Raw genomic sequence first — 26859 nt, 5'->3', positions numbered from 1 at the left:
AAATTTCACCAGACTCTCTCTCTCTCTCTCTGTGTGTGTGTGTGTGTGTGTGTGTGTGTGTGTGTGTGTGTGTGTGCCCTGACGGGGGAGTCCAGCAGAGCAGTCCAGCAGGGCGATTATGTCCTGTAGGGATAACCTGTCATGGTGCTGAGAGCCTAATTGATGCCTCATGCTTTTCAGGGGGCAATTATAGCGCCAAAATGTCAAGACCTAATTTGTGACTCTGTAATGTGGACCCATGGGCCAGAGGATGGGGTGACACGGCTGCTCACACACTGGTTTGGTCAGCAGATGTGAGGGGCTGGGTGGGGGTTAAAACTAGAGGCTGGAGGAGATGAGAGGAGAACTTTCAATTTTCAAAAACCTAAACTCCAAAATTAACTGAGACCATCTCCTTAAATGTGAAACTATTTCCATTCAGTGTTGTGGCTGGTTGAAACAGAGCTCATTTGTGAAATGGAAAAATATAAATGCTCAAGTAAAGTACCTCATTTTATAGTGTTATAGTGAGGTACTTCAGAAAGTGCAGTCAGAGTTTAATATCATTTTAGCCAAAAGGACTTGGACATGTTCATCTTTTAATGTTTAATATTCTATGAAATAAAAAGATTATTTATTGTTTTATCAACCACAAACCTTCCTGCTAGAGTTTATATCTCTTCAAAACCCTATCAGACAGAAATATATATTACAGTACATTATACATATTATATAAGTGTATCCATCTCCCTTTTACCTCTTGTCGACCTCCCTCCATCATGTTGCAGATCCTACAGACGGCAGCTGTGTGTTTGTTGTACCAGAGCAGATTCCTCTGCTCAGTCTCCTCCAGGTACAGTCCTGCGTGTTCAGATCCCTTTAGCAAAACAAAACACTGTCAGTCACTGCGAACGCTCAACAGTGTCGTTCACTGCCCGGGCCTCGTTGGAAGTGAGAGACTAAACTCTGCCGAAATGACAGTGCCTCAGCTTCTTCCTCTTCTTTTCCCCACAACACCTAAACATGGTTGTTTTCTACTAATGTCTCCATGGAGATGCAAACAGAGGAGCATATTTTCCACTCGAGCTGACAGCTTGCGATGTGGAGTGTCAGTAAATCAGGTATGCTGGTCTAATTGCTGCTTGCGGAAGGCAGACCACAAAATCCTCTTAGCTATGACACTGAAAATGATTGAACTCAAGCGGAGTACAATGCAGCAAGTGTGAAAGATGATTTTCTTTTTTTCAGGCCAAAAAACATGAGTGATGGATGGATGGAAGGATAGATGGATGGATGGGAAGATATTTGGGACCACTGGCTGCAGATTTTTCCAGAATGCCTCTCTCTCTCTCTCTCTCTCTCTCCGGACTCGGATGAAAGCCCAAAAGTATCAAGTGGATAACGCTATACTTACACTTCTGCTGTAATCCCTATAAACACACATGCAGCTCATAATTTGTGCGCACGGCAATTTACTAAGGAATAAACAAACAACAAAGAGCCTGAAATCAATAGTTGCAGGATTCAAATGACACAAAGCTGCAGGCACCATCCCTGCGCAAACACACTCTTAGAAGTGGCCACGGCTTTAGAGCAACAGGTGAGCTCCTCGGCACCTCCCCTGTCTTCTCCAGTGCAGCCTTCTAAATATAGAAATTATGCTCTCTGATAATTGGGGGCAGACAACAAAGCCGGTTATATTTCCACCCTCCTCCTCCTCTTCGTCCTCCTCCTCCTCCTGGAGCTGCTAAGTCATATCCCCAGCTGACAAACAGCGGGGCTGAGATCAGAGTATGAGAGCTTGAGTGCTGAGGGAACACCTGCGCTGTCTGACTGGACTGTGAAGATTGACATGGAAGATCACTGACTTCCACACCTGCCCGTGGACCCATGCCATACACACACACACACACACACACACACACACTTGATTGGGTTTCCTCGAGAGCCCTTTAAGACCGCTGCTGCTGAGGAGGTGGTGAAAGTCAGGGAGTGTCCATTAAACGTGTGAGACGGTCCTCAAAGAGTGGCTGCGGATGAGGGGTTTAAGTGTTTTCAGCGAGGAGCTGCAGACCACCTGGAGGAGGGAGAGGAGGTGGAACAAAAGCTTCTGTCTAAGGGCCAGGTTGACTCCAAAAACATCGGTTAAACAAGTGCCAAAGAGCACTTCAGGGCATCAGGTATCACAAGTCAGGATTTCCAGTGTGTTTAGAGAGATGACCTTCAAAATGTCAAAGGGGGGTGGAGGGGGTTACGCTCTTAGATTTGCACAAAGTGTGCTTTTCATGGCCACAAAGGTAATGGCAAGGAGCTCTGCACTGAAACTTTAGTCACTTTGGAGGTATTGCAACAACAACAACAAAAAAAAAGCTGCAGGTCAAAGTCATGGACAAACTATTAAGCTTGGGAAGATGGGACAGGACAGGAATGAAGTACACCCTGTCCATAACTTTCATGCTCGTTAACTTTTCTGAGAAGCTAAAGAAAGCCGAGCAGTGACAGTATCTTTCCAGAAAAACACGCATCACAATCCCTTTTTCATGTTGTAATAGGCTTGCGTGTGTTTACCCGGTGGACAGGGGATGTCCATGTGTACGCAGGTTATAATACACTGTGGGATGCTGTCATTAATCGACGACAGAAGCGCGTTGATGTTCAAGGTGTGCAAGTGGGAAAGTCCCACAGCGTCGTGCTGCAGACAGGAGAGAGCTGGCAGCGGGGTTGACTCCCCGTATCGAGACACCCCCACTGGCTCGCCATCACACACACTTGCTGAGATCACAGGCTGAGCTTTCATGCTTCAACACAGATCTGCTCCCAACCGTGGAGGTAACTGTGCACAGATATGAGATAGTGGGTTTAACAAAATAAAAAAAAAAAAAAGTTCAGTTGCTTTGAAATAAAAAGGACGTTACACTTTCCATTAAACATTTTTAACATATGAGCAGAAAAAGACTTAAAGATGCCGCGGCCTCCTTTACGTTCTATGGTTAGATATTTCAACAAGTCTGCAATCCTCAAACTGTCAGCAGAGGTTACTCAATCCTTATTGCTCTGACCTCCACTTTTATACAGCTGCTAAAGTTGCAGAGCCTGAGCTAAAGGTCAGATTTTATTTGGTCCTGATCATGTTGTTGTGGGACCTCTACATTCACAGCGTTCAGGAGGGACACTTTGAAGTTTTATGCATGCATCAGGTCTGCGACTCATCCCCTGGCATAATGGTGTCCATAAAGAAAGACAACATTGATCTCGTAAGCAGGTTTATATGTTTAGACTCTGAAAGACAAAAGCAACCAGTAAAGTATACTTCCTATTAAATATTGTGCTGTTAAAAGTAAAAACATGGGTTGTTTAAAGGAAGATTGATTATGAGTGCACACAAAATACCTTCATCTCCTATCATACAAGCTGACAAAAAAAGCTTTTTGATCACATTTTGAGCAATTTATTGTTTGTATTGTCAACTTCAGATTCTGCTGACATACATGTAACAGTAGTGTGGTTATAATCACTGTGTCAAAAAGACGAAGAAATTTTAAAAAGTTGATTCACAGTTATCTGATTTTGATAAAATGCATTTCAGATGTGAGGATCTTTTCCAAATTTTGCTAACACGTTTCATATTTTTGCCCATATTACATCATATCACTAGCTGAGCTGTTCTCAAAATAAAAGACATAACGGTACAGTGTCTCAGTCTTTATATAATCGATACAGTTTCTATATTGGATCTAACTGTAAAAATATATTCTCAAATAAATAAATATATAACATAAATATATGTATCTAAAAGGAATAAATAAATTGTTACGCTTTGCTCTTTTTAAAATGGTCTAGACACAGGTAAGAAAAAAAAATGGATTCCTTCAAAGTCCTTCTGAACAAACTGCGGCTCTCTGACACAGTACCCAAATAAAAAGTACCATCTTGTGATACTACAGATTCCCACAGACTCCACATCAGCTGACGTCTCTGTCCAACAGACAACAGAGGAGATGCTCCCTGACCATTCAGCTCTGTTTCCCATTCGTCTCCTATTCCACGCAGGTACTTTTTAGGGTCGTCCGGCCTCTGAAACAAACGACCCCCTCATGCCGAGCTTGCAGACATTCTAGCCTGTCTTCCTGGCTGCTGAGAGATGGCCCATGCATTCCTACAAGAGGCCCTGGTACCTTTATCCCTGCCGGTCGGGCTGCTGTCCACAAGCCTTGCACCGGCCACATCCCTGCCTGCGTCCCTCTTTCTCTTCTCTGCTCCCTGCCTCTGAGGGTTTTAGCAGCTATTCCTGATCTGCACCAGTCCTCCGGGTCTCAGCTGTGTCCCAGGATATCCCTGTACAGCTCTGGCACACGGTCAGGGTCCACAGGCCTGGGCAAAAAGTGTGTAAATTTCTGGTGCCGCCTGGATTTAGTCCCATCTCTTGGTGTCCCATCTTTATTCAATGCCACAAAATAACGCGTCCCTTTGTCTCCGTGTTTGTACAGGTTGGAGGAGTATGTGTTGTACCAGTTCTCCTCAAACTGCTCCCTGAAGACACATTCAGCTGTGAGCTTCTCCTGAAAACAAAGGAAACAACATAAGAGAAATCATGTGAGAAAAACTAATGACACATTTCTTTACGTCTTTAAATGTATCCTCATGGAACTCAACTTCTCCAAATATGAGATGCCTGGTGTTATCACATAGTTGAAAATGAGGATTTGGGCAACGTGAATAAGAAAAGATGGTACTTACAGAGCCATACAGCTCTCCTTTGTCATTCATCCCCAGATAGAGTCCACTGTCCACCCCTCTAATGCTTATCAATCCAACAGCAAGGCTTATGAATTCCAAAATACCTGGAGAAGAATAACACAGTTGTTCTGTACAGACTGTCAAAGATGAAAGAATATTATCAAAGAAACTGAAAAACCCTGATTCAACACTGTCAGCAGCCTATTGGCACAATTAACACATTTTAATAAACAGAATTACATCATACATTTTTATTCTCATCATGTTATTCACGCTTTCCTTGCTGCTGATTATTTTCATTTTTGTTTGTTTTATTATGTTGCTAACTTTATAACACTTTATATATATTTCTACATTAAAAATAATAATCTCTGTGTTTACCAAAACGACTGTGGTCCTTCCTCGTCCCTTGCACTGTGCCATCCGGAAGTATTTCCAGATGAAATCCAGTTCTGCAGTATAACTGTCTCCTCCTCAGAATCCCTTTGAGGTGCGTTAAATCCGCCGTGGTGCTCCGGGAGAGCCTGTCCCCAGGTATGAGGTGCTCCCCCAGAAGCGTCGGACTGTCCCCGAGAGGGGTCAGGAGGAAATGGGACCCGACGTGTGCGACACCATCGATGCCGTGCAAGACGCCTCCAACTTCCCCCAGAGCAGCAGCAGCAGCAGCAGCCATCGCGTCAAAGCTCAGCGGGTAAAGTTCAGTGTGGAGGTCCGGAGGGAGCGCACTTGCGTAGTAGGCTACCTGGTTTCCACTGTCACTTATTGCATGTTTACGTCCACCTCCTCCGTTACTTAGCACATGTCCCCGTGGTGCAAGGACACGCGGACGCACGGATTTCTCTTCCCTGACATGAAACACTCACCAGATCTTCGCTGCTTTCTGCACCGATTTCCTCTTTTTTCTGCCTTTATCACAGCGTCTTCATCAGTTGGAGGTGGGCTGCAGTTGCTCTTCAGAAAGCCCTCATGTTGCATACCTGTTCACAGCGGATGGTGCTGCCTCAGCGGAGCCGTGGAAGAGACGCAGCAGAGAGGGATTCAGAGCTGAATAAACGCTGCAGTGCAGGTAAAGGAGCTCCTGGAGGTTTTGCGCTCAAAGTGGCAGGGGTGGTGAGGCAGGTGCAAAACCACAGGACTAGTAATGGGCGGGGCTGTCACAGTTCAGACGTGCCCTGGCAGGGATTTTTTTTCCTTCTCCCAAAGGCATAAAATAAGAGAGACACAGAGAGGGAGAGTTGATAGTGGGCTGGGGGCTTAAACTGAGCTCTGACATCACTTAAAATTCAAATCAAACCCGCTAGTATGAAACACAAGACACTTTAAATCAACCCACGAGTGATGAGAAATAATTTAGTGTCAATTTTCATCTTTATTCCAAATATTTCAACATTTACTTCACTCGCACGAATTTGACGCCCTTTAATTACAGGGCGACTTGAAATACCCACGGCATTTCTCGCGAGCTCGGAGCAGCAGGCGGCTCGCGCTGCTCTGCTCTACTCTGCTCTGTGTGTTACCGGTTACGACACCTCAGTGTAAACAGCCATGGCTGCCCTGCGCAGGCTCATCCCTTCACTCACTAACAGCTCCAGAACAGGGACACGGGGACAACAAACGTCTTCTCCAGCGGCCAAAGCGCTGAAAGTCGTTGCAGCTGGAGCGTGTGTCACCGCCGCGGCCGGTGCTGTTTATTACTGCTGCTCGTTTGTCGGTAGGCGCTCCGGACTGAAGAGCCATGTCGAGGCTCGGCTCTTGCATCTGGCGTTGCCGTCAGTTTCTGCCACCGATAAGGTACAGTGGGGCATTTATGAAGCAGCGGGGCTTTAGTGTAAACATTCAGCTCACATACAGTTCGACCGAAAAAGTCAATTCAATCTCAGTTTCAGTTTCTATGAGAACATGGCAGTAATGGCCAGAGCATCTGCATGTCCACTAATTAGCTCGTCTCACATCATTACGTGCACGTGAAATACAATAATACCGGTGATAATGTGTCGTCACCATCAGGAGCTATCCGCGACCTTTGGTGCTGAAATGGCAAAATGGTCAAAGGCGTCTGAGATCACGTGACCTAATGGCTACCATAATTAAACGTTTTGCCTGCTTTTGTCGCATAATTAACACTCAACCTTAGTGAATTTAAGACAAACTAGATCTATTACTCATATTCATTGTTCAATATTTATATTATTTAAGGATGGACAAGAAATAATGGAAAACCTGACTATATTATGTGGCTCATACAAAAGCCCAACAATGAACTACAGGCTACCTCTGAGAAGCTTTCAGTGTAAACGTTGATACTATCGAAGAAATTATGATTGTTTCTGAGGTCATACTTAAAATTTGTTGTGTTGTTTTTGGATTTAAGTTGTTCTTATTATTTTGAGCACTCCATGAAACTAAAGAGGTGGAGAGAACATTTTCTAATTAATTCTCATAGGTAGGACCAGAACTAATGATTATTTTCATGTTGATTAATCCATTGATTATTTATTCAAATAACTGATTCATTCTTCTTTGTCAGAAACCAGTGTGCAACACATCACAGCTTATTACAATTTGGTGTCTTCATATAGCCGACACAAACCCAAAGATATTCTCTTTAAAGTCATACAAAACATAAAAGCAGCAAATCCTCACAGTTGAGAAGCTTAAGCCGGTAGGAAGTGTATCTATTTAGAGCATAAATGATGAAGTCGATTAATCTATTACTCACAAAGTGGACATTTCTGGCACAGTGTCACCTACTTCAGAGGTGCAGGAAAATGGTAAATAGAAACAAAGTGTCAAAACTCAAGCCACAACTTTATTGTGAGACCAATGTGTTTCAGTTTATGACCTCCATCACTGTCATCATATGTCAATCATTGAATTTACTAATAATTCCAGCAGTAATTATTAGCTTTACCCAAGTTTTCGCAGCACTGTTGTAATTATTTGCATGTCAGACCTTCAACTTATGTTGTCTGCCCCTTGTGCAATGTGTATCTGGCCCTATTAGCCTGCATACCAGCACTTCTCAGTCTCTCGCTCAGACATGTGTTGACAAAGTTGAAATGATTTTCACGGATCACAGAAGATGTAAACAAACATGTAAATCAGATCTGGCTTGCACAGGAGATTGTTTGATATGTGCAGGTAGGAAGGAGGTAAAGCTGACTGGTGTCCACAGGCAGCAGGAATTCAGGGACACATGAAACTGGACACTGGGGCTTGGTGGAGGGGCTGACATTTGATGAGAGGTGGGGGTGGTTAGAGGGGGTTTAATGGTTAAGCAGAGGGGGGCACACATTCCCTGGGTGTTTGCTCTGTGCCCAGCGGACCTGGCACTGTGCCACCTGACAGAGAGATCCACTCTGTCTTCACCAATCCAGCCTTCTGATCTGGCTGCGTCTGAACAGTTGTAGGGACATTATCTGGTGCACAGGGATGAAAAATAGAGCTGACATAACATGCGCCCCATTACTGAATTAAAGCATGGGCCTCTTTGTTGTTCCATGTGAGCGAGGCTTTTCATGACAAGAAGAGCTTCCGTGGATTTCATAAAAAGCATCTTTCAGACAGTATTATCACTGTTGATATGATGCGCAATATTTCATGATGGTGTGTGTGTGTGTGTGTGTGTGTGTGTGTGTGTGTGTGTGTGTGTGTGTGTGTTCACAGGCAAGGACCTATGGTCTGGATGATGGAGATGTGTACATGTCATCCTATGAAAACAGGTTTCGCCTGTTTGGTTCAGTGGAGTACGAGGGCCAGCTCTACATGACTCCACTCAACTTCATCGAATCCGTCACTCTGAATGAACCAAAGAGTGAGTGAGCTTCTTTTACTCAGCACTAAACATTCAAGAGAGGTTTGTAAATCGCTCAGAGGAGTAAATGTGAATATCTGTCTGTATCTATAATTGGCTCATTTTCTCTCTTTTATCATCGTTTGTGGGTTTTGGATTATTGAACTGGAAACCCTCACCATGAGCTCTGGAAACTTATGATGGCTATTCTTTTAAATCATTTTATAGAACAAATCATTTATCTGTTAACTGAGAAAATAGTCACCATATTAATTGATCATTAAAGTGTTAATTAGCTCTATTGATGTTAAACATTTACTTCTTTTTGAGCAGAGTTCCAGGAACTAAGCGGTCATGGGAACAAAATTCAGGGATGAATATAGGAACCAAAATCTCTATCCCCCAAAGTCTATCTGTGCTTGTGTTTCCATCGTAACTGTCAACATTAGACAAATTTAAAGGATAAAAATTGTTGCCGTTATTTGACATAAAGTTCTCTTTAGTACACGACTGCATTAAATCAAATCAAATTAAGTTTTTTTTCTCTCTCTTTTCACTCGCCTGATCTCTTTATCATCAGAGTAGTTGACAATGTAACTTTGTTTTTAGCATCAATAATAATCACAAGCAACATTCATCGTAATATTAATTGTAGTGGGACTAGAAGTGCTTGCTGACCACATGAATTAATTCTGTACAAAAGCTGCAGAATCCTGGACTTCGACCAGAGTTCGACCAGTGAGCAACATTAAAGACTTCACACTCTTTTGCAGTAGTTCCTGGGACATCAGAAAGTCAGAAAGTTTACAGAGGACAGACTTCTTCAAGGTCAGGAATTATGGAAGAACTATGTAGACCATGGTTCCTCCAGTTGAAGCACAGGTAAAGTTCCTGTGACGGTTCTTGGGTTCCTTGAAATGTTTCTTTTATGGAAACAAGCCAATTCAATCTGTTTCAGATGCAGAATATAGAGTCTGTGAATGTGGTTTTAAAATGACTAAAACTCCCGAACCAACCAACAAAGATGTTTAGTTTATTATTACACATATATTTGCTTAAAAGATGACAGAAAAAATTAGGCTAATCGATTATCAAAAATACTGTGCAATTCCTTTTCTATACATCTGCAAGTCAATGAATCAACTTATTAATTCCCCTCTCATAGTCTCATAGCAGCAGATGTACCTTTCTTTATTCTTCCTGCACTGTAAGCGGGTGCTGCACTGCAGATGCATCTCAGCCTGGATAATCTTTGCAGCTGTGTGGAGAAATCAGCTATATTTGTCAGCAGCCATTTGCTTAATTACATTTCCGTCAAGTCATCAGATAAATCCCTGCTCCTTCATCCTCCCATTACTCGAGATCTAAAAAAAAAAAACCTCACTGTTGTTTGCTGGAAGAGGACTTGTTGCTGAGGGCCTGGGAAGTGTCATCAGACAATAAGTTGCGGCTTGAAGTGCTTCAGTCATAACACCTGCATAAAGATAGACATCTTTACCAGCAACCCCACTTTTATGGCTCATTTATATGGCAACAAACTCGCAGAGACCCAGAGAGACCAAACAACTGAACATGGATGTCATAAATGTAATGATAAGGTATTCTGATTACTGTGATTGATTATGATTTGGTGTGTGGCCCAGCTGTAATGTTTGAACAGGGTTTCACTGGCCATACATATAATGAGGAAGTGAAACACGAGGCACTAATGGAGCCACAAACCCTTTGACATCATCATCCTCTGGTTGCTAATGGCTAATGTGTTGCAAAATGGTAATCAAGGTGTTTTATGGTTATATTGTGGCTGTAAAAAGAAGAGTTTTGTAATTCCTGTGGATGTTTGGGATGACCTTGGACGTGAACATTATGCATCAGTGATGGTTTAATTTCAGAGACGACACATGGAGCAGAGGTTGGTGCAGTTATGGCCACGTAGCAGTGAGTCATTTGAGTCAAAACCCAAAGTGCTGTCGTTTAAATTATTCATATGAGATCCACAAGAATTGCAGGTTATGAAACATTGATTGAAAGCATCAAATACATGCCTGCGCTGAGGACAATATCCCCGTTTGCTCAACTTTGGTGGAGAGCGAGCCGTCACATGGAAATCATAATCCCAGCTTTATACGCAGGCTTTAAAATGTGTCAGTGAAGGGTTATTGTCACTGTTATTGACGTGATTCCCCAGCCTGGTGTTTTTTTACGACACATCCATCTTATCTTCTGCTTTATTGATCATTGGAATGTGTCCATGCAGATATGAAGCTTATTTTGCTGTCCACATAAACACCTGTTTTCACTTTTGTTTCCCAGTTCTGTATCCTGGAATATATACATGTAGAACTCAGCATTAAAATGTAAAACCCCACAAACAGAAGAGCTGCTAACTGGTAATCTTATGTTTTTTTTAGGTAAAAGAGCATGGAGGTCACTTACAAAAAAGGTGCGTTGATCTGTTGTTCACAACTCCTATTAATATATTTATCCATTGAAGAGGAAGCTCGAGCTAAATAAATCCTCAGTCTGTCACTTCTTCACTTTTGTTGATCTTGAGGAGAATCTCTGCTTTACGTCTACAATTACTGTAATGCCTGTAATGCCAACAAACATTGTGTTAGATGCTGTAAATACCCAGGAATTAGAAATGAATGAGTGGTGTGGGATTTTCCTGTGCTCTCTCAGGAATTAGACAAGATGATGGCTGATACCCCGCCTGTTTGGAAAGGATCATCTAATTTGTTCAGGAATCTTCGTGAACGAGGTAAGGGAACCTACCTGATGTATTAGAGCTGTACACGTAAATCCTTGAATGTTGCTGAATAATTCCCCTTTGTGCTTCTATTTTTTTAAGCTGTCATATTAAGGCCTCCCATGTCTTGTTCAGAGTGTGCTCTGTTGTGCATGTCAGCCTCACATAATCTAGAGCAGAAAGTGTGTGCTGTAAATGCTATCTTATCTCTCCATCAGTCCGGTAACATGTTGTAGATTTATTCTCAGGTAACCTTTGCAGGAGGGCCTAGTGCATTGATAATATACAGAAAGTTCCTCCCTTGTCTAATAAAAATTAAATAACTGTGAAGTTTCCTGGAAAGAACTATATCATTTCATAATCCTGGAAAAAAAAGCTCCTTTTAAACCTACGCACATGAATCATGAATTATTCCTAGACAAACATCACATTTTAGCATGTCTAGCTCAGCTGTTAAACAACTCTTTGTGACAGTAGCAATTAACTGGAATGAATTAATTGAAGACTCTAAAATGCCACTGATTAGACTTGAGTGAAATTTTAGCTTCATTTGCATCACAAACCTCCATCAGACGTTAGATAGGGAAGGTAAAAAGGTTTTCTACTGATGATGACACCAGGTTTTTTTGCTCCTTTTTTACTTATGTGCATTATACCACACACAGTAAAAACTTAGCAAACATTTCAGATCATGGTATTCAATTAATCTTTATTCATAATTTTTCAAGCAAAAATATCAAATATTCTCTGGTTCCAGTGGCCCATTTGTGAGGTTGTGCAGCTCATATATGGTGGTTAAGTGAATGTGTTTGGGTTTTGGACTGGTGGTTGGACAAAACGAGCAATTCTTTGGGCTCTGGTAAATTGTGACAGGCTATTATTCACATTTGATAAACAAAATGATTAATACATTTAATAGAATTATTATTAGTTGTAGCCCTAAACAATTTGGGTGCTATTGCTCAACAAATGCTGACAGCTTTGGGAGGGAAGCAGTAGGACTTGGCTTCAGGACTTCCCAATCTGTTATTATGTTAAGTGATATTCATTGCACAGATTCCTCAAGCTTGTAAACAAATGGCACCGTATTTGAGCACTGCACTCGGCACATATGGAGTCTTCATGGGTGTTTTTGAAAACAGAATCTGATTCAACTTAATGCGGTTTGTGAAACTTATGCTCTCTTCAGTTCTTATTAACGTTGTGTGAAGAAAATGAAGTCATCATTGTGACTGAAACTCTTTTTTAATTTTCCCACCTGGCCTGCACACTCCCGCTCAGTAGGTCAGACGAGCCAGTGGAGCATCAGATCTCACTGTTCTGCTCTCTACCCTGTTGCTTTAGCTAAGTGCCAATGCTGGGATTTGGGGCTTTTAATCCTGCTGTTAAACGTTGTGGCTTTGTCAGAGAAAAAAGGACTGGATTGATCTGTGAACAAAGCGTTGCTTTAGAGAATGAGGGAGCTGTTTGAACCCAGCTATGTTGAGACATGTCCCACTGGCCACCCCCCTGATCACCATGGACATTATGAAGCCTAAGAATGGCATTGGATTACATCTCCGGGACTGCCACTCTGTATGAAGTGTTTCTGTGGAATTCTTTGTATTGTCTAACAACATCTACTTGAGCTCAGAGGCTGAGCTGCAGGGAGGAGGGGGGCTCCCTCCAGGAGTGAAGGTGTGTGGTATTGGAGAGACATGGCTGGAATCTTAAAAGTTTTTTTTCCTCTTCTCAACCCATTTAAGCTTTAAAGGCTTTGAAGCTAGAGATCTGTTGTCATTATAAGGCCGTACCTGCCAAACATTGAGAGCTGGGGCGAGAGAACGGAGCACTTTGTCGTGGGGAATTTTTATATGAACTTTGTCTAATGGCATGCATCACTAATTCTCTTTTCACACCCCAGTTTGTATGTGTTTCAGAGGTTTTTACATCATCCTATTAGCAGCATAGTTTCCGCCTCTAGAGGAAATGTAAGACAGAGTAAAAACTCCATCTTTGTTTGCCAGTTTTTTTGTTTTTTTCCCTTTAGTGTTCCTCTCTCTGAAAATATCTCCCTGCAGCAAACCCTGTATTCCCTGAGTTCTTTTCCCATAACACCCAGAGCAGTCACCCAGAACTATCTGAGCTCGATTCTCTATCTTCCCAAGCAAACAAAAGCTTGGGAATGCTTTCAGAGTCAGAGGGGAGAAGCCTCCTGAGTCGGCGGAGATGTCTCCTGACACTTACTCTTCCCTTCTCCGTGTCACACAACAAAGGGAGCTGAAGGGCCCGACACAAAACCTGAATCGGCCATTCTCAATCAGTGACAGATCACTTGAGAATGTATTACACCTTGTTACCCAAACACGATCAGAAGCCGTAGGCTTAAAATTTGTTTGGGTTTGTGTCCAGATCGGTCAGCTCAGTTGTAAAGCTCGTGTTTGTGTGAGAGGAACACCAAGCATGAAGTAAAAGGCACCTTTTAAGATGTTATCAGTGAGCGCGAGAAGATTACTCTTGTCTGAAGGCGTGCACTGTTTCTTTGGGTGGCTTATTCATCTCGGCTTCATGACTTTGAACATCTGTAAACACCTCGTTGTTAATGCAATTTGATGCTGTCTTGTGCGGAAAAGGGTACATTTGGTTTTTGTTTCTCAGCTTGACTAATTTTTCTCTTTTTCCCAGGTGTCATTAGTTACACAGAGTACCTCTTCCTGCTCTGCATTTTAACAAGTAAGTATATATTTGAATTTACTTATATATAATTGTCTTGGAAATTATTCAGAGATTAAAAGGTGACTGTCCAATGTAATTCATTTTTGTTTGATTTCAGAGCCCCAAGCAGGCTTCAGGATTGCTTTCAACATGTTTGATGCAGATGGGAATGAAATGGTGGACAAAAGGGAGTTCTTGGTGGTACGGACCACATCTTGATAATTGGATATAACAAAATGCAGTTGATCATTTATGTTACAGTCTGCATAAGAACGTGTCATCTTCTCTCCAGCTGGAAGAAATTTTCCGCAAGAAAAAAGATCGAAAAGAAGTTACTGAAGACGAAAGACTGGACCATCAGGTATGAGTTTTACTAAACTATTACTAAAATTATAAAAGTATATTTATGTATATTTTTATTTACAATGGAACAATTATGTGTAATGTTAAAGGAATTGGTCATAGTGACACAACCGGTAGTTATCATCCTCTCAGCTTCACGGAGCTTTTTAGCATCTTTCAGCTCATTGTTTTGGTTTTCAGGACAGCAGTGTTTTTTTCCTCAACCTCCTCTCTCTCAGCAGCAGGCAGCTGGTTCAGCAAAAAAGGCTCTAATAGTCAAACATGTAGAGACCAAAACAGGGCGAAAAGAACAGCAAATATTTTACTTACATTCACAAGATTCCCTGACTCCAAATAAATACTAATGTCGGTAGCTGTTTTTCTAACCTGCAACAACATTATAACATTCTGCTGCCTCAGAGTGGCCAAAAAAATCAATTAGTGTAGGTCTAAAGCTGCACTAATCATGGTTATGAACTGACAGAGAATTTTGACCAGACCCCTCAACTCTATGAAACACTTAAGCATCTCTTAGCTCATTGTTTTTTTGTTGTTTTTTTTGCAATTTGCAATTTTACAGTTTTGGTTCAGTCTCAAAGCTCCTATCGGTCCCATTTTCCAGCAGAAAAGCTGTGATAAACCCAGTGAACAGTACCTGCCGAGCTCCATGCGGCGGACAGGCGATGTTGGCAACTAGCTGGTGAACACAATGGAGCAATTAGCAGCTAAAGAGCCAGATATTTCCCTCAGTAGTCGCTGGAGACCAAAGCAGAGCCAAAAGAGAGTGAATACTGGACATCAGTTGAACAGAAACGTGACCTCAAGTGAATGCTGACGAGGCTCCAAGTCTGCATGATGTGTACATTGGATATCGCTTGCTATATCGGCCGAATAAGGTGATGATAGTCAGTGTTGTGTTCACAGCTTCATCCATACAACATGGTAGGTTTTTGCTTGCAACACTTGCAGTTTTCCTAGAGAGAACGCAGGCTGCACATAGGTGAATGTGGTCATACAGGGTAAAACATGCCTGAGGCTTTCATCTCTTTAAGGCTGTCTTATGCCGCATGCAGGTGGATGTAAACAGGCAGAGCTGAGTAGGGCGATAAGAGCTGCTCTTTGAGGTCTTATCACACAAACACAACATGGAGGAGCTTACTCTGCTGGGACAAACGTTAGCATCTTTGGACAGTCTTGAATTAATCTGACGCCCGTATAAGCATCAAAAAGATCATTAGAATGGGTACTCTAGATTTGGAAATATAATGATGCTTTGCAAAAACACAGCTGAGGGTGAAGACTCTGGGTGCATTCATAAAGCTGAAGAAAAGACGGACTAATCTTGGTTGACTGGTAAAGTTTCATCAAATAAACTTGACGAAAAAATCAATTGATAGCTTACAAACTAATTTCCCACCATCTTCCTGTTGGTGAATTATGAATGAACCTCCTGTCATGCATGCACCTTCTCTCTTTTGCATTTCAGATCTTGCAGCTTTACGGTCATCGCAAATCCCAGCCACACAATGTGCGTATTGTTCTTTTTCCCTGAAGGAAAATGTTCTGCTTGTTGCATGTGTTTTTGGCATACAGTCTCCCTAACCCGAAAATGTTTTTGCATAGTGAGTTAGCATAGAAAACACAACTGACACCACCCGTATTTGTCTCTGTTAACACCAGATAGCCTCATTCACATTCACTGAAAATGAAATACATCGCTGTACTTCAGCATTATCTGATATATATATACATATATGTGTATATATATGTATATACGTGTGTGTGTGTATGTGTGTGTGTGTGTGTTTGTGTGCGTGTGTGTGCGTGTGTGTGTTTGGTAGTGGAAGGGGTGCAGCATAGATGATTTATGTACTTGCCTTTTGTCAGCGTTGGGCGAGAGATTCCACTTCAAAAAGCTCTTACCTGAAGACTGACAACGTTTTCACCCGGACCCCCATGTTTTATTTTTACAGTTTCTTGAGGAGTGGTATTTGGGCTCAGGTTACCTTTTGAGATGGGTTTGACCATGAAGATGGCAGTCAGAGAGGAGAAGCAGCGCTGTGAAAAGCACTCAGCACACACAGAGAGGAGCCTACAGCTAACACAGGGACAGACCCATCCTTTCAGAGTGCTGTTTGAAGACTTTACCTTTAGGTGTGTCTTTTTTGTTTTGATTCCTCGTGCCTTACTGTAGGTATCTTTCCAGCAAAAAAGTTCAAAAGTCAAACCTTTTCAAAAAACACATAACAGGCATGTCTTCAGTGCTGCGGTTGGGCTTTCCCCGGCACATTCTGCTCACAAGTGTATCAGGACCTTTTCATGGGATGAGATGGGACCAGCGCGGTGCATTAAAGAGTTGTTCTGTAATTAGCTGTGGGATCATGTCATAAATCTCCCTCTCTGGTGAAAAGCGACGAGGCGCAGAGGAAAAGCTGTTTTATCAGCTGTCTCAGACTCACCCTCAGGCATTAGACGACGAAAAAACTGAATAAGATAAATAAATATTATGAAATGAAGCAAGCCATACTTAAGGACACGTGTCGACAGCGGCTGGCTGTTGCTGGTTGGTTGTGTGCGTTTCAGTGAGGTGATGTCGAGACTTGAGACTGAAGAAATGATAGGTTGATAAAGCAGAATGAGAGAGAGAGAGAGAGAGAGAGAGAGAGACACCAACATGGGTTGGTTAATAACTGGGAGTGAGAAATCTTAGGTTTTTTTTCTAACTACTTGGAAGACAGATTTTCTGTGATCTTTTAATTGCACATGACACCAATTACAAGCAAATTGTTGTTGACTGCTGTGCTTCAGTGTAGCTTTAGTTATATTAGTGCCACAGCAGCTGAGCGAGTGAAGGGAGCAGTGTAAACTGTAATAATAATAATGATTGGTTAATCCGAGAGCAGGAGCGTGACCTCATTGAGAAAAATAGCACAGAGTGTCTTCTTTGTTCCAGACAGCATCAAGCAGCAAAAACAAAACAAAAAAAAAAAAGAAAGTATACAACATCAAATCAAAATCTGAACCTATTTCACAACAGTACTGTTTATGGCAGGTGTCTGATAACCTGCATTTACCTTGCAGCTTAGTATCAACTGATGATGTATTGGGTGGGTTCAGTTACATAGTTAACCTGGCATGAATCACCCTCCAGGTCTTACGCCCTGCATGCTTTGGACATGTGTTAGCTGTGTTGGCTCAGTGTCCTGCCAAGAGGCTGCATGCTTCGCTGCAGAGCAGGCTCATGTCAGGGCTGATGGGCCTCTCAGATACACCGGTGTCAGCCCCGGTCTGTTTCTGCCTGTTTGAGTATGGATGGATGTCAGATTGTTTGTCTGTCCCCGTGTCTCTGTGGATTGCATACACACCCATCTGTCTGTCCACTGCTTTATGTCTGACTCCTCATCCTCTCTCTAGTCTGTGTGTCTCTGTTCTCCTGCCCCAGCGTGCACTCTTTGTGCTTGTCTGTCCATTTTCCTTTCCCCTCCTCTAGTTAACATGTGCCAGATGTGTTTTGTCTTCTAACAGCTGTGCTTCAACTGCGGCCACAGGTTCTTAAAAAAGACAGTCAGCATGTGGAGGCCCGCGGCATGTGGGATGTTCTCAGACGTGGCACGAGTCAAGTTCTGTTTTCTGATCTCACTGAGGTAGTGAAGCGGTCATTAAGATGCTTCTTCACATCACACACAGTAATACTATACAACAGGTCCTGCTGTACCATCTGACTGTCCTCACTGTTTTCGTTTCTGTAGAAATTCCTGTAGGTTCTGTGCTAGAAAGTGCAGTGGAGCGTGTTCTTGGTTTATGCATCTGTCCTCTTGTTACTAAGAGTAAATACTCAGAGCTCCACTAATGTTTCCTCCAACAGAAGCAGCATCTGCAACATGGAGTGCAGCATGTGTAATAAACCTGTTGCATGGCCCGTGTTTGTATCGTGAAGACATGAGAAATGCTGGCCCTCTGTTTGGTTTCAGGCACAGTGAAAATTAACCATTAACTCTGAGTCATTATTCACTAGCTGAATCAGGGTATGGCTATTAACTAACACTTTTACTAAAAGTTTCAGCATGGTTAAATAAATGTCATTGTTAATGTTTACCTGGCATTACCATGATACTCCTGTATGTGACAGAACAGCTTGTCCTGGCTGCTGGAACTGAGATTTTGAGCAAAAATTTAGACACAGTTTGGCTTAATCGTTACAGTAATCAGTTGTGCATTGTGGTTTGATGCATTGTTGTTGCTTTTACAAATTATATCACATCTGAGGTGGATATTTAAAGCTATGAGGAGTGATAACAGTTAACCTTTGGTCCCTCTGACAGCATGTGGATGAAAAAACAGAGACGACGCTGCTGGTGCATTTCTTTGGGAAAAAAGGCAAAGCTGAACTGAAGTTTGAAGATTTTTACAAGTGAGTTGGGAAACCCTTTGTCTGCTCTGCCATTAATCATGATGTCCGGGAGAAAGTTATTATCTCACTCTGTAATATTGTCATTTATCATTTTCATACCACATTGAACCTCCAACAGCTAAACCTTTGGTAGTTTTGTTAAGTGTTCCTTTGTGCGTGTGAGTTCCTGGTGGTGGCGTTTCCTGTCAGCAGCTGCCGTCCGTCTCGCTCCTCCAGGTTCATGGACAACCTGCAGACAGAGGTGCTTGAGATAGAGTTCCTCTCCTACTCCAAAGGCATGCCCACCATCAGCGAGGAAGACTTCGCTCGGATTCTCCTTCGCTACACCAACGTGGACGACGTCAGCGGATACTTGGAGAACGTGCGGTACAGCATGCCAGATGAAAAGGTCCGCTGCTTCTCCTTCAGATTCACTCTGTCGTCACATGTTCCCTCTGACAGCTCTCATTCCTCATCATAAAGTACAAGGGGTAGACAGAGTAACAGTAACACCTTACAATATCAAACTTTCAATCAAACTTTGAAACAGCAAAGTTTTGAATTTAAAATTCCAACTTTGTCATCCGTCGCTGACATGAACTAAAAAAACACACAGCAATGTGCAGTTTAAATGAACAACAGCATTTCCAGAGTCGGAGGGGGTTTCCAGAGCTATTCGACCATCTGACAAGACCCTCCAAAGAAGCTTAATTTTTCTACAAACATAAAGCTTACGTGACAAAAAAAAGTCTTCACATGGCTCCTTGTGGCTGTTAGAAGAAAGAATAGTCTGTAGTTATTTTTGTTCTGTTTGAATATGGGACTATCTTCCTCCTCGGTTTCTTTCCATACCACTGTGTGAATTAGCTGTTGAGTGAAGCATCCTCATTTGAGCTTTAATTTGTTTTTCCTCTTGGCATGCTGACCTGCATGAAAAGACGCCAGCAGCTCCTCAGCCACCTCGAGTAGCCTGTTGCGAGATCTCCATTGATAATCAAGTGGGACTCATCATTAGGCTAAGAGATATTTTATGGCCCTCACCGTGTTAAAACAGCAAAGCGTCACAGATTAGTCATTGCTCCATTTGTTAGGCTCTGTGTGTTGCCTGTTCGGCGGGGCCCCCGGCAAGAGAAGGCGCTCGTAGCTGCGGGACGGTCGAGTGGACATCAATAGGCTCAGTGTTTGAGTCATCAGCCAAGCCTGAGATGTTTAGGGATTCATCACTTTTGTTTTTGTTTATGCAAGTATCAGGTTAATCTGCTTTAGAAAAGTTTGCAAACGGCCTGACCTCTTCCCAAAAGCTACAATCCTCCCCCCGCTGCTGACAGCTCAGCGTGTCCATACTGCGCAGGGAAAATCCAGCGGTGTATACTTTGTCTGTTTGGGTGTGTTATCTATCTGATGGCTTCAAGGTCCCACACACACACTAAAGGATTCCCCCGCAGGATGAAAGGAAGCAGATTATTATGTATTGTGTGAATTGTGGCACTTTCTTTGCTTGAGTGTTGACACGTGTAGCCATTTTACTTCATGAGGCACCTTTTTTCTTTCTCATTTCTCATGTTGCATTTCACAAGGTTTGAGTTTCATGAGAAAAGAGACGTTGTTCTATTGCTGTTATCTCTTTGCAGGGAATCACCTTTGAGGAGTTCAGGTCCTTCTTCCAGTTCTTAAACAACCTGGAGGATTTTACCATCGCCATGCAGATGTACAACTTTGCCAACCGCTCCATTGGTCAAGGTACAGGCTCAGATACAACACATACACTTGAGTCACGGGATAGTTTGGTTTTGAGTGAGTTTTACTATTTTTCCTCCTCATGATGAGACCCACACTTTGTTTTTATCTCATGTCTCTGTTTGCAGTTAGTTATGAAGTTAGTTAAATTCATGGATATCTTTAAGAATAGCAGCTGCACTCATGGGGGAAACACAAACTTGCAGAGACGACTGGCTGGACCAACAACGTTTTTTAACTTTCTCAGGGTATAAAGGTGCTAATTTCACCTTGAAAAAAATACAGTTTAGTGAATATCAAACTTCCAAGCTTCTTAATGTTTACACACAGGTGCAGACATACTGTAGAGGATGAATAAAAACATGCTTTCCAACTACAATTTGTTAGAAATTTGTATTTGCTAATGGAAACATTTAATAAACTAATAACCACAAAGGTTTTGCCTTAAGTTTGTTGTCCGAGAGTTGATACGCCTCTTACAAAGACACTTTACTTCACTTCACTGTTTAAAGGTGGAGTTTTGTTTTTTATGTCTCTTATTTACTATTACTTTGTGATTTCATACACATGTTCATTCACCTGTGAACACTACTAATACATAGAACATTACATTCATACTTTACAAACAGCCTGTAACTGTGGCCTCCACTCTTCAGGGAAGGTTTTCCACAAGATTTTGGCACCTGGCTGCAGGGATTTGCTCCCATTCAGCCACAAAAGCATTAGTGAGGTCCAACACTGATGTAGGACGATAAAGCCTGGCTTGCAGAGGGTGTTACAGTTCATCCCGAAGGTATTGGATATGGTTGAGGTCAGGGATCTGTGGAGGCCAGTCAAGTTCTTTCACTCTGCACCAGGAAAACCATTTCTTCCAGTGCACATGGGCACAGTATATCTAGTATATCTAGAAGACATTATACAGCATTATAAGATACTACTGTAAGTACTCCTTCCAAGTAAACTGACCTCCTTGACCTTCACCAATCAATGGAGTGCCCCTTTAATATTTGATGAAGTCCAATAGCTGTCATTGACTCAGGACAAGGTTTGGTGTCTGAGACTGTCCCCCTGTAAATAACAGGTGTGGTTGTAATATTAGATGTTATAATATTGTGATCCTGTAGCTCAGAGTGGAAGTGCTTGCCCACCACTACACACCTTGCCCTCCCCAGTTCTAACTAAAACAGTGTGTGGAGCACTTGTCTTGGGTTGGTCTTTGCTTTTGGTCTTTGTTTCTGAAGGTTTAGGAGCCAGTTTAGGATGTAATGGTCTCAGTTTTTGGCGTAGGTGTAGTTCCCTCATTTAAAGAGGAGCTACTTGATGTCAAAGAGTAAAGCTCGTCATGTGGCTGCATGCAGAGACATAAAAAAGTCTTCTTATATTTTGTCTCATCACTTTAAATGTCTTATTCAGAGGAGTTCACCCGAGCTGTCTACGTGGCTACGGGCATCAATCTGACCCACCATTTGGTCAACACCGTCTTCAGGATCTTTGACGAGGATCACGACGGGAAACTCAGCCACAAGGAGTTCATTGGCATCATGAAGGACCGGCTGCACCGCGGCGACAGGGTGAGACAGCACAGGTCATATAAACGGCATTTATCTCTGTTTTATGACACTGAAGGTGACAGAGGAGATGTGCCCGCCCGGCCTACTCGAGCAGCTGCTCGGAGGCCTGTGAAGAAGGAGAGCAGCACAGGGGTGTTGGTGTCAGGACTACACAGCGGTGTATGTGAAAGATCTGAGCATTGTCTGTCAGCTACTTCTTAATGTGTCATCTGTGTAGAGTTACAAAGAGCTCAGTGATGGACACATGGATGCAAAGTCAAGTCAGATTTAACCTGATGAAGGACAAACAGGCAAATATGGGTTTATGCTGAGCTCAGAAATACATGTTTATTTACAAAACAGGATGCTTTTACACAATTAGACCCACTTAAGCAACTATTATCAACACAAACACCATCTTTCCTGTTTAATTACAACTTTAAGTGAGCGCTTATTATGTCTCTTTTTTCTTTAGGTAATGGTACACTTAAACACTTCCATGGCATCATGTCTAAATTACACTCCTGCCACTTTTTATTAGTGAAACACATCTCACCTCGGCATCTGTGGTTAGTGATTTTTGTGAAATTATACTGCCACCTAGCGGGACAACAAGAAACTGTTCTCATGGTGTTTTTCCCCTATTTCTCTTTTTCTCTCGCTGTCTCTCTGTCACACACAAACACACACACACACACACACACACACACACACACACACACACACACACACACACACACACACACAGAGGGGGCGCGCGGGGGGGGATAGTCGCGCGAAAAGGTCCGCTGCCTTTCTCCTCAATTCACGTCTGACATCGTCAACATATGTTCCCTGGATGACAGCTCTCATGTCCCTCATCATAAAGTACTAAGGGGTAAGACAGAGTAACAGTAAGGCCTTTACAATATCAAACTTTCAATCAAACTTTGAAACAGCAAAGTTTTGAAATTTAAAAATTTCAACTTTGTCATCACGTCGCTGACATGAACTAAAAAAAACACAATCAGCAATGTGCAAGTTTTAAAAATGAACAATCAGCATTCTCCAGAGTCGGAGGGGGTTATTCCAGAGCTATTCGACATCTGACAAGACCCTCCAAGAACCGCATTACAAATAATGTTGTACTCCTAAAGCAAACTATAAATAGCTTATCGTGACCTCTAAAACAGTCTCTGATTCGCAGAACATGGGCATCCTTGTGGCTGTTAGAAGAAAGATAGTCTGTAGTTATTTTTTGTTCTGTTTGAAATATGGGGACTATCTTTCCTCCTCGTTTCCTTTTCCATACACCGAACGTATTATCTAACGCGTTGTGAGAGGTCTGTTCATGAAGCTGAAGTTGCCACTCTCTCATTTGAGCTTTTAATTTTACGCTATTTTCCTCCGTCTGGCATGCTGACAGCCTAGTCATGATAAAGTACGCCCAGCAGCGTCTGCTCTCGAGTGCGCCATACCTCGAGGGTTGTAGTGCCTCGGTTCTTGCGATGATGGGCTGGTCGTCAATTGATCAAGTCCAATGTGGGAACTCATCATTTAGGGTCTGAGAGAGTATATTGGTTTACTGGGCCGCTGCCGAACTATCGGCGATGTTTGAAAACAGCAAAGGCGTCATACAGAGTTATCGTCATTGATGGTCTCACTCGCCATCTCTTGGTTTAGGTCTCTGTGTGTTGGCCTGTTTCGGCGTGGCGCCCCGGGCAAGACGAGGCAGCTTCGCTAGCTGGGGACGGTCAGAGTGGACATCAAATAGCGCTCCAGTGTTTGAGTCATCAGCCAAGCTGAGATGTTTAGGATTCATCACTTTTGTTTTGTTGTTTAATGCAGTATCAGGTTAATCTGCCATTTAGAAATTTTTGCCAAACGGCCTAGAAACCCTCTTCCCAAAAACGCTACACTCCTCCCCCGCTGCTGATCACTCCTTCAGCCGTGTCCATCACTGCGCAGGGAAAATCCAGGCGGTGGTACTCACTTTGTCTGTTTGGGGTGTGTTAATCTATCTGAGTGGCTTCAAGGTCCCCACACACACACTAAGGACTCTCCCCGCAGGATGAGGATAGCAGATGTATTATTTATTGTCTTACTCGTTGGGTGAAATCGTGTTCGTGTGGTCGCGGACTTGTCGCGATCTTTTGGCTCTTGGTGACGTGTTTGAACGATCGCCGTGCTCGGACGTCTGCCTTTTGTATCCTTGCTATGGTGAGGCAGCCGTATTTCTGGTTTCTCCTGTCTCTCAGTTTTTCTTCATGTGCTGGATTTACAGCAAGGTTGATGGTTTGCATAGAGAAAAGAGACACGCGTTGGGATTTTGCTGAGATTTCTGCTGTTAGTCCTGTCTTGTGTGTTTGCTAGCGGTGTATTGAGTCAACCGACTTCTGAGGAGTTCAGGCGTCTTTCTTCTTGTCGCCAGTGTCATTTAAACAACGCTGGATTGCGAGGATTTTTGACCTCTCATTGGTGCCTGATGCAGGGATGTACTAGTGACTCTTCGTTCCAGAATCTCGCTTATCTCAGTTGGTCTCAAGGTCGGCGCTCTCGAGATAGGCTCGAACACTTATGAACAGCTTTGAGTTCACGTGGCAGATATGCGTTTTGGTGTTTAGGATGTTGAGGTTGTTTACTATTTTCCTTCCTCATTTGATGGGAGGACCGGCACCGACGTATTGTGATCTTATATATAGATGAACATTCTGTCTTCGTAGGTGTCTCATTGTCATGTATAAGATGTTGGTCCTTGAGAACGTGTCTTATGGAAAAAGCTTTAGATTCCATTGATAGATTGAACTGTTAAGAATGAGGATGGCAAACACTGCGAGAACTCTCATGGGGGGAGGCTAGACTAGGAAGGACAAGTCAAATGTGCAGAGACGAGATGCTGCCTGAGCCAACAACTTTTTTAACTGGTGTCTCACTCCAGAGTGAACTTATAAAGGGTGCTAAGTGTTCACGCCGTTTGTACAAAGAGGTAAGTGTGTGATAGATCAGTGTTTAGTGGAATATGCAAATTGCTCAAGCTTCTGTAAATTGTGTTAAGGACACAGGTGCAAGACATGACTGTAGAGATGATACTAAATAACCAGGTCTTTCCTCTCAGCTTATGATGTAGTTGTGCATTAGAAGGTGATCAGTTGTAGTATTGTGCGCCCTAAATGGCAGAAACATTTTTAATAAACTAATACCACAAAGGTTTTGCCTTAAGTTTGTTGTCCGAGAGTTTGCATACGCCTCTTACAAAGACACTTTACTTCACTTACTGTATTTAAAGGTGGAGTTTTGTTTTTTATGTCTCTTATTTACTTTATTGTGATTTCACTACACAATTAATGTTCATTTCTTAGCCTGTGAACACTAACTATACATAGAACCATTACATTCATACTTTACAAACAGCCTGTAACTGTGGCCTCCACTCTTCAGGGAAGGTTTTTCCACAAGATTTTTGGCACCTGGCTGCAGGGATTTGCTCCCATTCAGCCACAAAAGCATTAGTGGAGGTCCAACACTGATGTAGGACGATAAAGCCTGGCTTGCAGGGGTGTTACAGTTCATCCCCGAAGGTATTGGATATGGTTGAGGTCAGGGATCTGTGGAGGCCAGTCAAGTTCTTTCACTCTGCACCAGGAAAACCATTTCTTCCAGTGCACATGGGCACAGTCATATCTATATATCATCTAGAAGACATTATACAGCATTATAAGATACTACTGTAAGTACTCCTTCCAAGTAAACTGACCTCCTTGACCTTCACCAATCAATGGAGTGCCCCTTTTAATATTTGATGAAGTCGCAATAGCTGTCATTGACTCCAGGACAAGGTTTGGTGTCTGAGACTGTCCCCTGTAAATAACAGGTGTGGGTTGTAATATTAGATGTTAATATATTGTGATCCTGTAGCTCAGAGTGGAAGGCTTGCCACCCTACACTCACCTTGCCCTCCCCAGTTCTAACTAAAACAGTGTGTGGAGCACTTGTCTTGGGTTGGTCTTTGCTTTTGGTCTTTGTTTCTGAAGGTTTAGGAGCCAGTTTAGGATGTAATGGTCTCAGTTTTTGGCGTAGGTGTAGTTCCCTCATTTAAAGAGGAGCTACTTGATATGTCAAGAGTAAAGCTCGTCATGTGGCTGCATGCAGAGACTAAATAAAAGAGTCTTCTTATATTTTGTCTCATCACTTTAAATGTCTTTTCAGAGGAGTTCACCCGAGCTTGTCTACGTGGCTACGGGCATCAATCTGACCCACCATTTGGTCAACACCGTCTTCAGGATCTTTGACGAGGATCACGAACGGGAAACTCAGCCACAAGGAGTTTCATTGGCATCATGAAGGACCGGCTGCAACCGCGGCGACAGGGTGAGACAGCACAGGTCATATAAACGGCATTTATCTCTGTTTTATGACACTAGAAGTGTGACAGAGGAGATGTGCCCGCCCCGGCCTACTGAGCAGCTGCTCGGAGGCCTGTGAAGAAGGAGAGCAGCACAGGGGTGTTGGTGTCAGGACTACACAGCGGTGATTTGAAAGATCTGAGCATGTCTGTTCAGCTACTTCTTAATGTGTCATCTGTGTAGAGTTACAAAGAGCTCAGTGATGGACACATGGATGCAAAGTTCAAGTCAGATTTAAACCTGATGAAGGACAAACAGGGCAAATATGGGTTTTATGCTGAGGCTCAGAATAATGTTTATTTACAAAAAGGATGTTTTACACAATAGACCCACTTAAGCAACTATTATCACACAACACCATCTTTCCTGTTTAATTACAACTTTAAGTGAGCGCTTATTATGTCTCTTTTTTCTTTAGGTAATGGTACATCTTAAACACTTCCATGGCATCATGTCTAAATTACACTCCTGCCACTTTTTATTAGTTTTTGAAACCACAATCTCAC

At 42.6% G+C, this 26859-nt stretch overlaps 2 protein-coding genes across 2 annotated transcripts in view; one reads left to right on the top strand and one right to left on the bottom strand.

The window, feature by feature from the left end:
- Positions 1 to 3536: 3536 nt before the first annotated feature.
- Positions 3537 to 5544, bottom strand: LOC111226673 (fibroblast growth factor 20-like). The gene is made up of 3 exons (XM_022751943.1): positions 5098 to 5544; positions 4717 to 4820; positions 3537 to 4538 (listed from the first exon to the last, which is right to left on the bottom strand). Exons 1-3 carry the CDS (start codon positions 5387 to 5389, stop codon positions 4293 to 4295), a joined length of 642 nt encoding a protein of 213 aa, XP_022607664.1. The 5' UTR covers positions 5390 to 5544; the 3' UTR covers positions 3537 to 4292.
- A 694-nt stretch (positions 5545 to 6238) lies between these two features.
- Positions 6239 to 26859, top strand: part of LOC111226773 (calcium uptake protein 3, mitochondrial-like) — a 22320-nt gene continuing 1699 nt past the window's right edge. Inside the window, exons 1-13 of the mRNA XM_022752084.1 lie at positions 6239 to 6507; positions 8383 to 8530; positions 10921 to 10952; positions 11192 to 11270; positions 13923 to 13970; positions 14071 to 14153; positions 14245 to 14313; positions 15781 to 15822; positions 17843 to 17938; positions 18617 to 18705; positions 18922 to 19093; positions 20316 to 20424; positions 21835 to 21992. Coding sequence (XP_022607805.1) covers positions 6262 to 6507; positions 8383 to 8530; positions 10921 to 10952; positions 11192 to 11270; positions 13923 to 13970; positions 14071 to 14153; positions 14245 to 14313; positions 15781 to 15822; positions 17843 to 17938; positions 18617 to 18705; positions 18922 to 19093; positions 20316 to 20424; positions 21835 to 21992 — 1371 coding nt within the window. The 5' untranslated portion in view covers positions 6239 to 6261. The remainder of the gene's footprint in view (positions 6508 to 8382; positions 8531 to 10920; positions 10953 to 11191; positions 11271 to 13922; positions 13971 to 14070; positions 14154 to 14244; positions 14314 to 15780; positions 15823 to 17842; positions 17939 to 18616; positions 18706 to 18921; positions 19094 to 20315; positions 20425 to 21834; positions 21993 to 26859) is intronic.

This window comes from Seriola dumerili, unplaced genomic scaffold (assembly GCF_002260705.1).
Source record: "Seriola dumerili isolate Sdu_G_001 unplaced genomic scaffold, Sdu_1.0 BDQW01000161.1, whole genome shotgun sequence".
Taxonomy (NCBI): domain Eukaryota; kingdom Metazoa; phylum Chordata; class Actinopteri; order Carangiformes; family Carangidae; genus Seriola; species Seriola dumerili.
This window is presented reverse-complemented; position numbering and strand designations above follow the sequence as displayed.

What these genes read in the sequence shown, in the direction of transcription:
- LOC111226673 (XM_022751943.1), bottom strand. Translation starts at nt 5,389, where the DNA reads ATGGCTGCTGCTGCTGCTGCTGCTCTGGGGGAAGTTGGAGGCGTCTTG. An exon ending in GAAGGACCACAGTCGTTTTG is followed by an intron (nt 4,821 to 5,097) that starts GTAAACACAGAG and finishes ATTCTTCTCCAG; the next exon opens with GTATTTTGGAATTCATAAGC. An exon ending in AAGGAGAGCTGTATGGCTCT is followed by an intron (nt 4,539 to 4,716) that starts GTAAGTACCATC and finishes CTTTGTTTTCAG; the next exon opens with GAGAAGCTCACAGCTGAATG.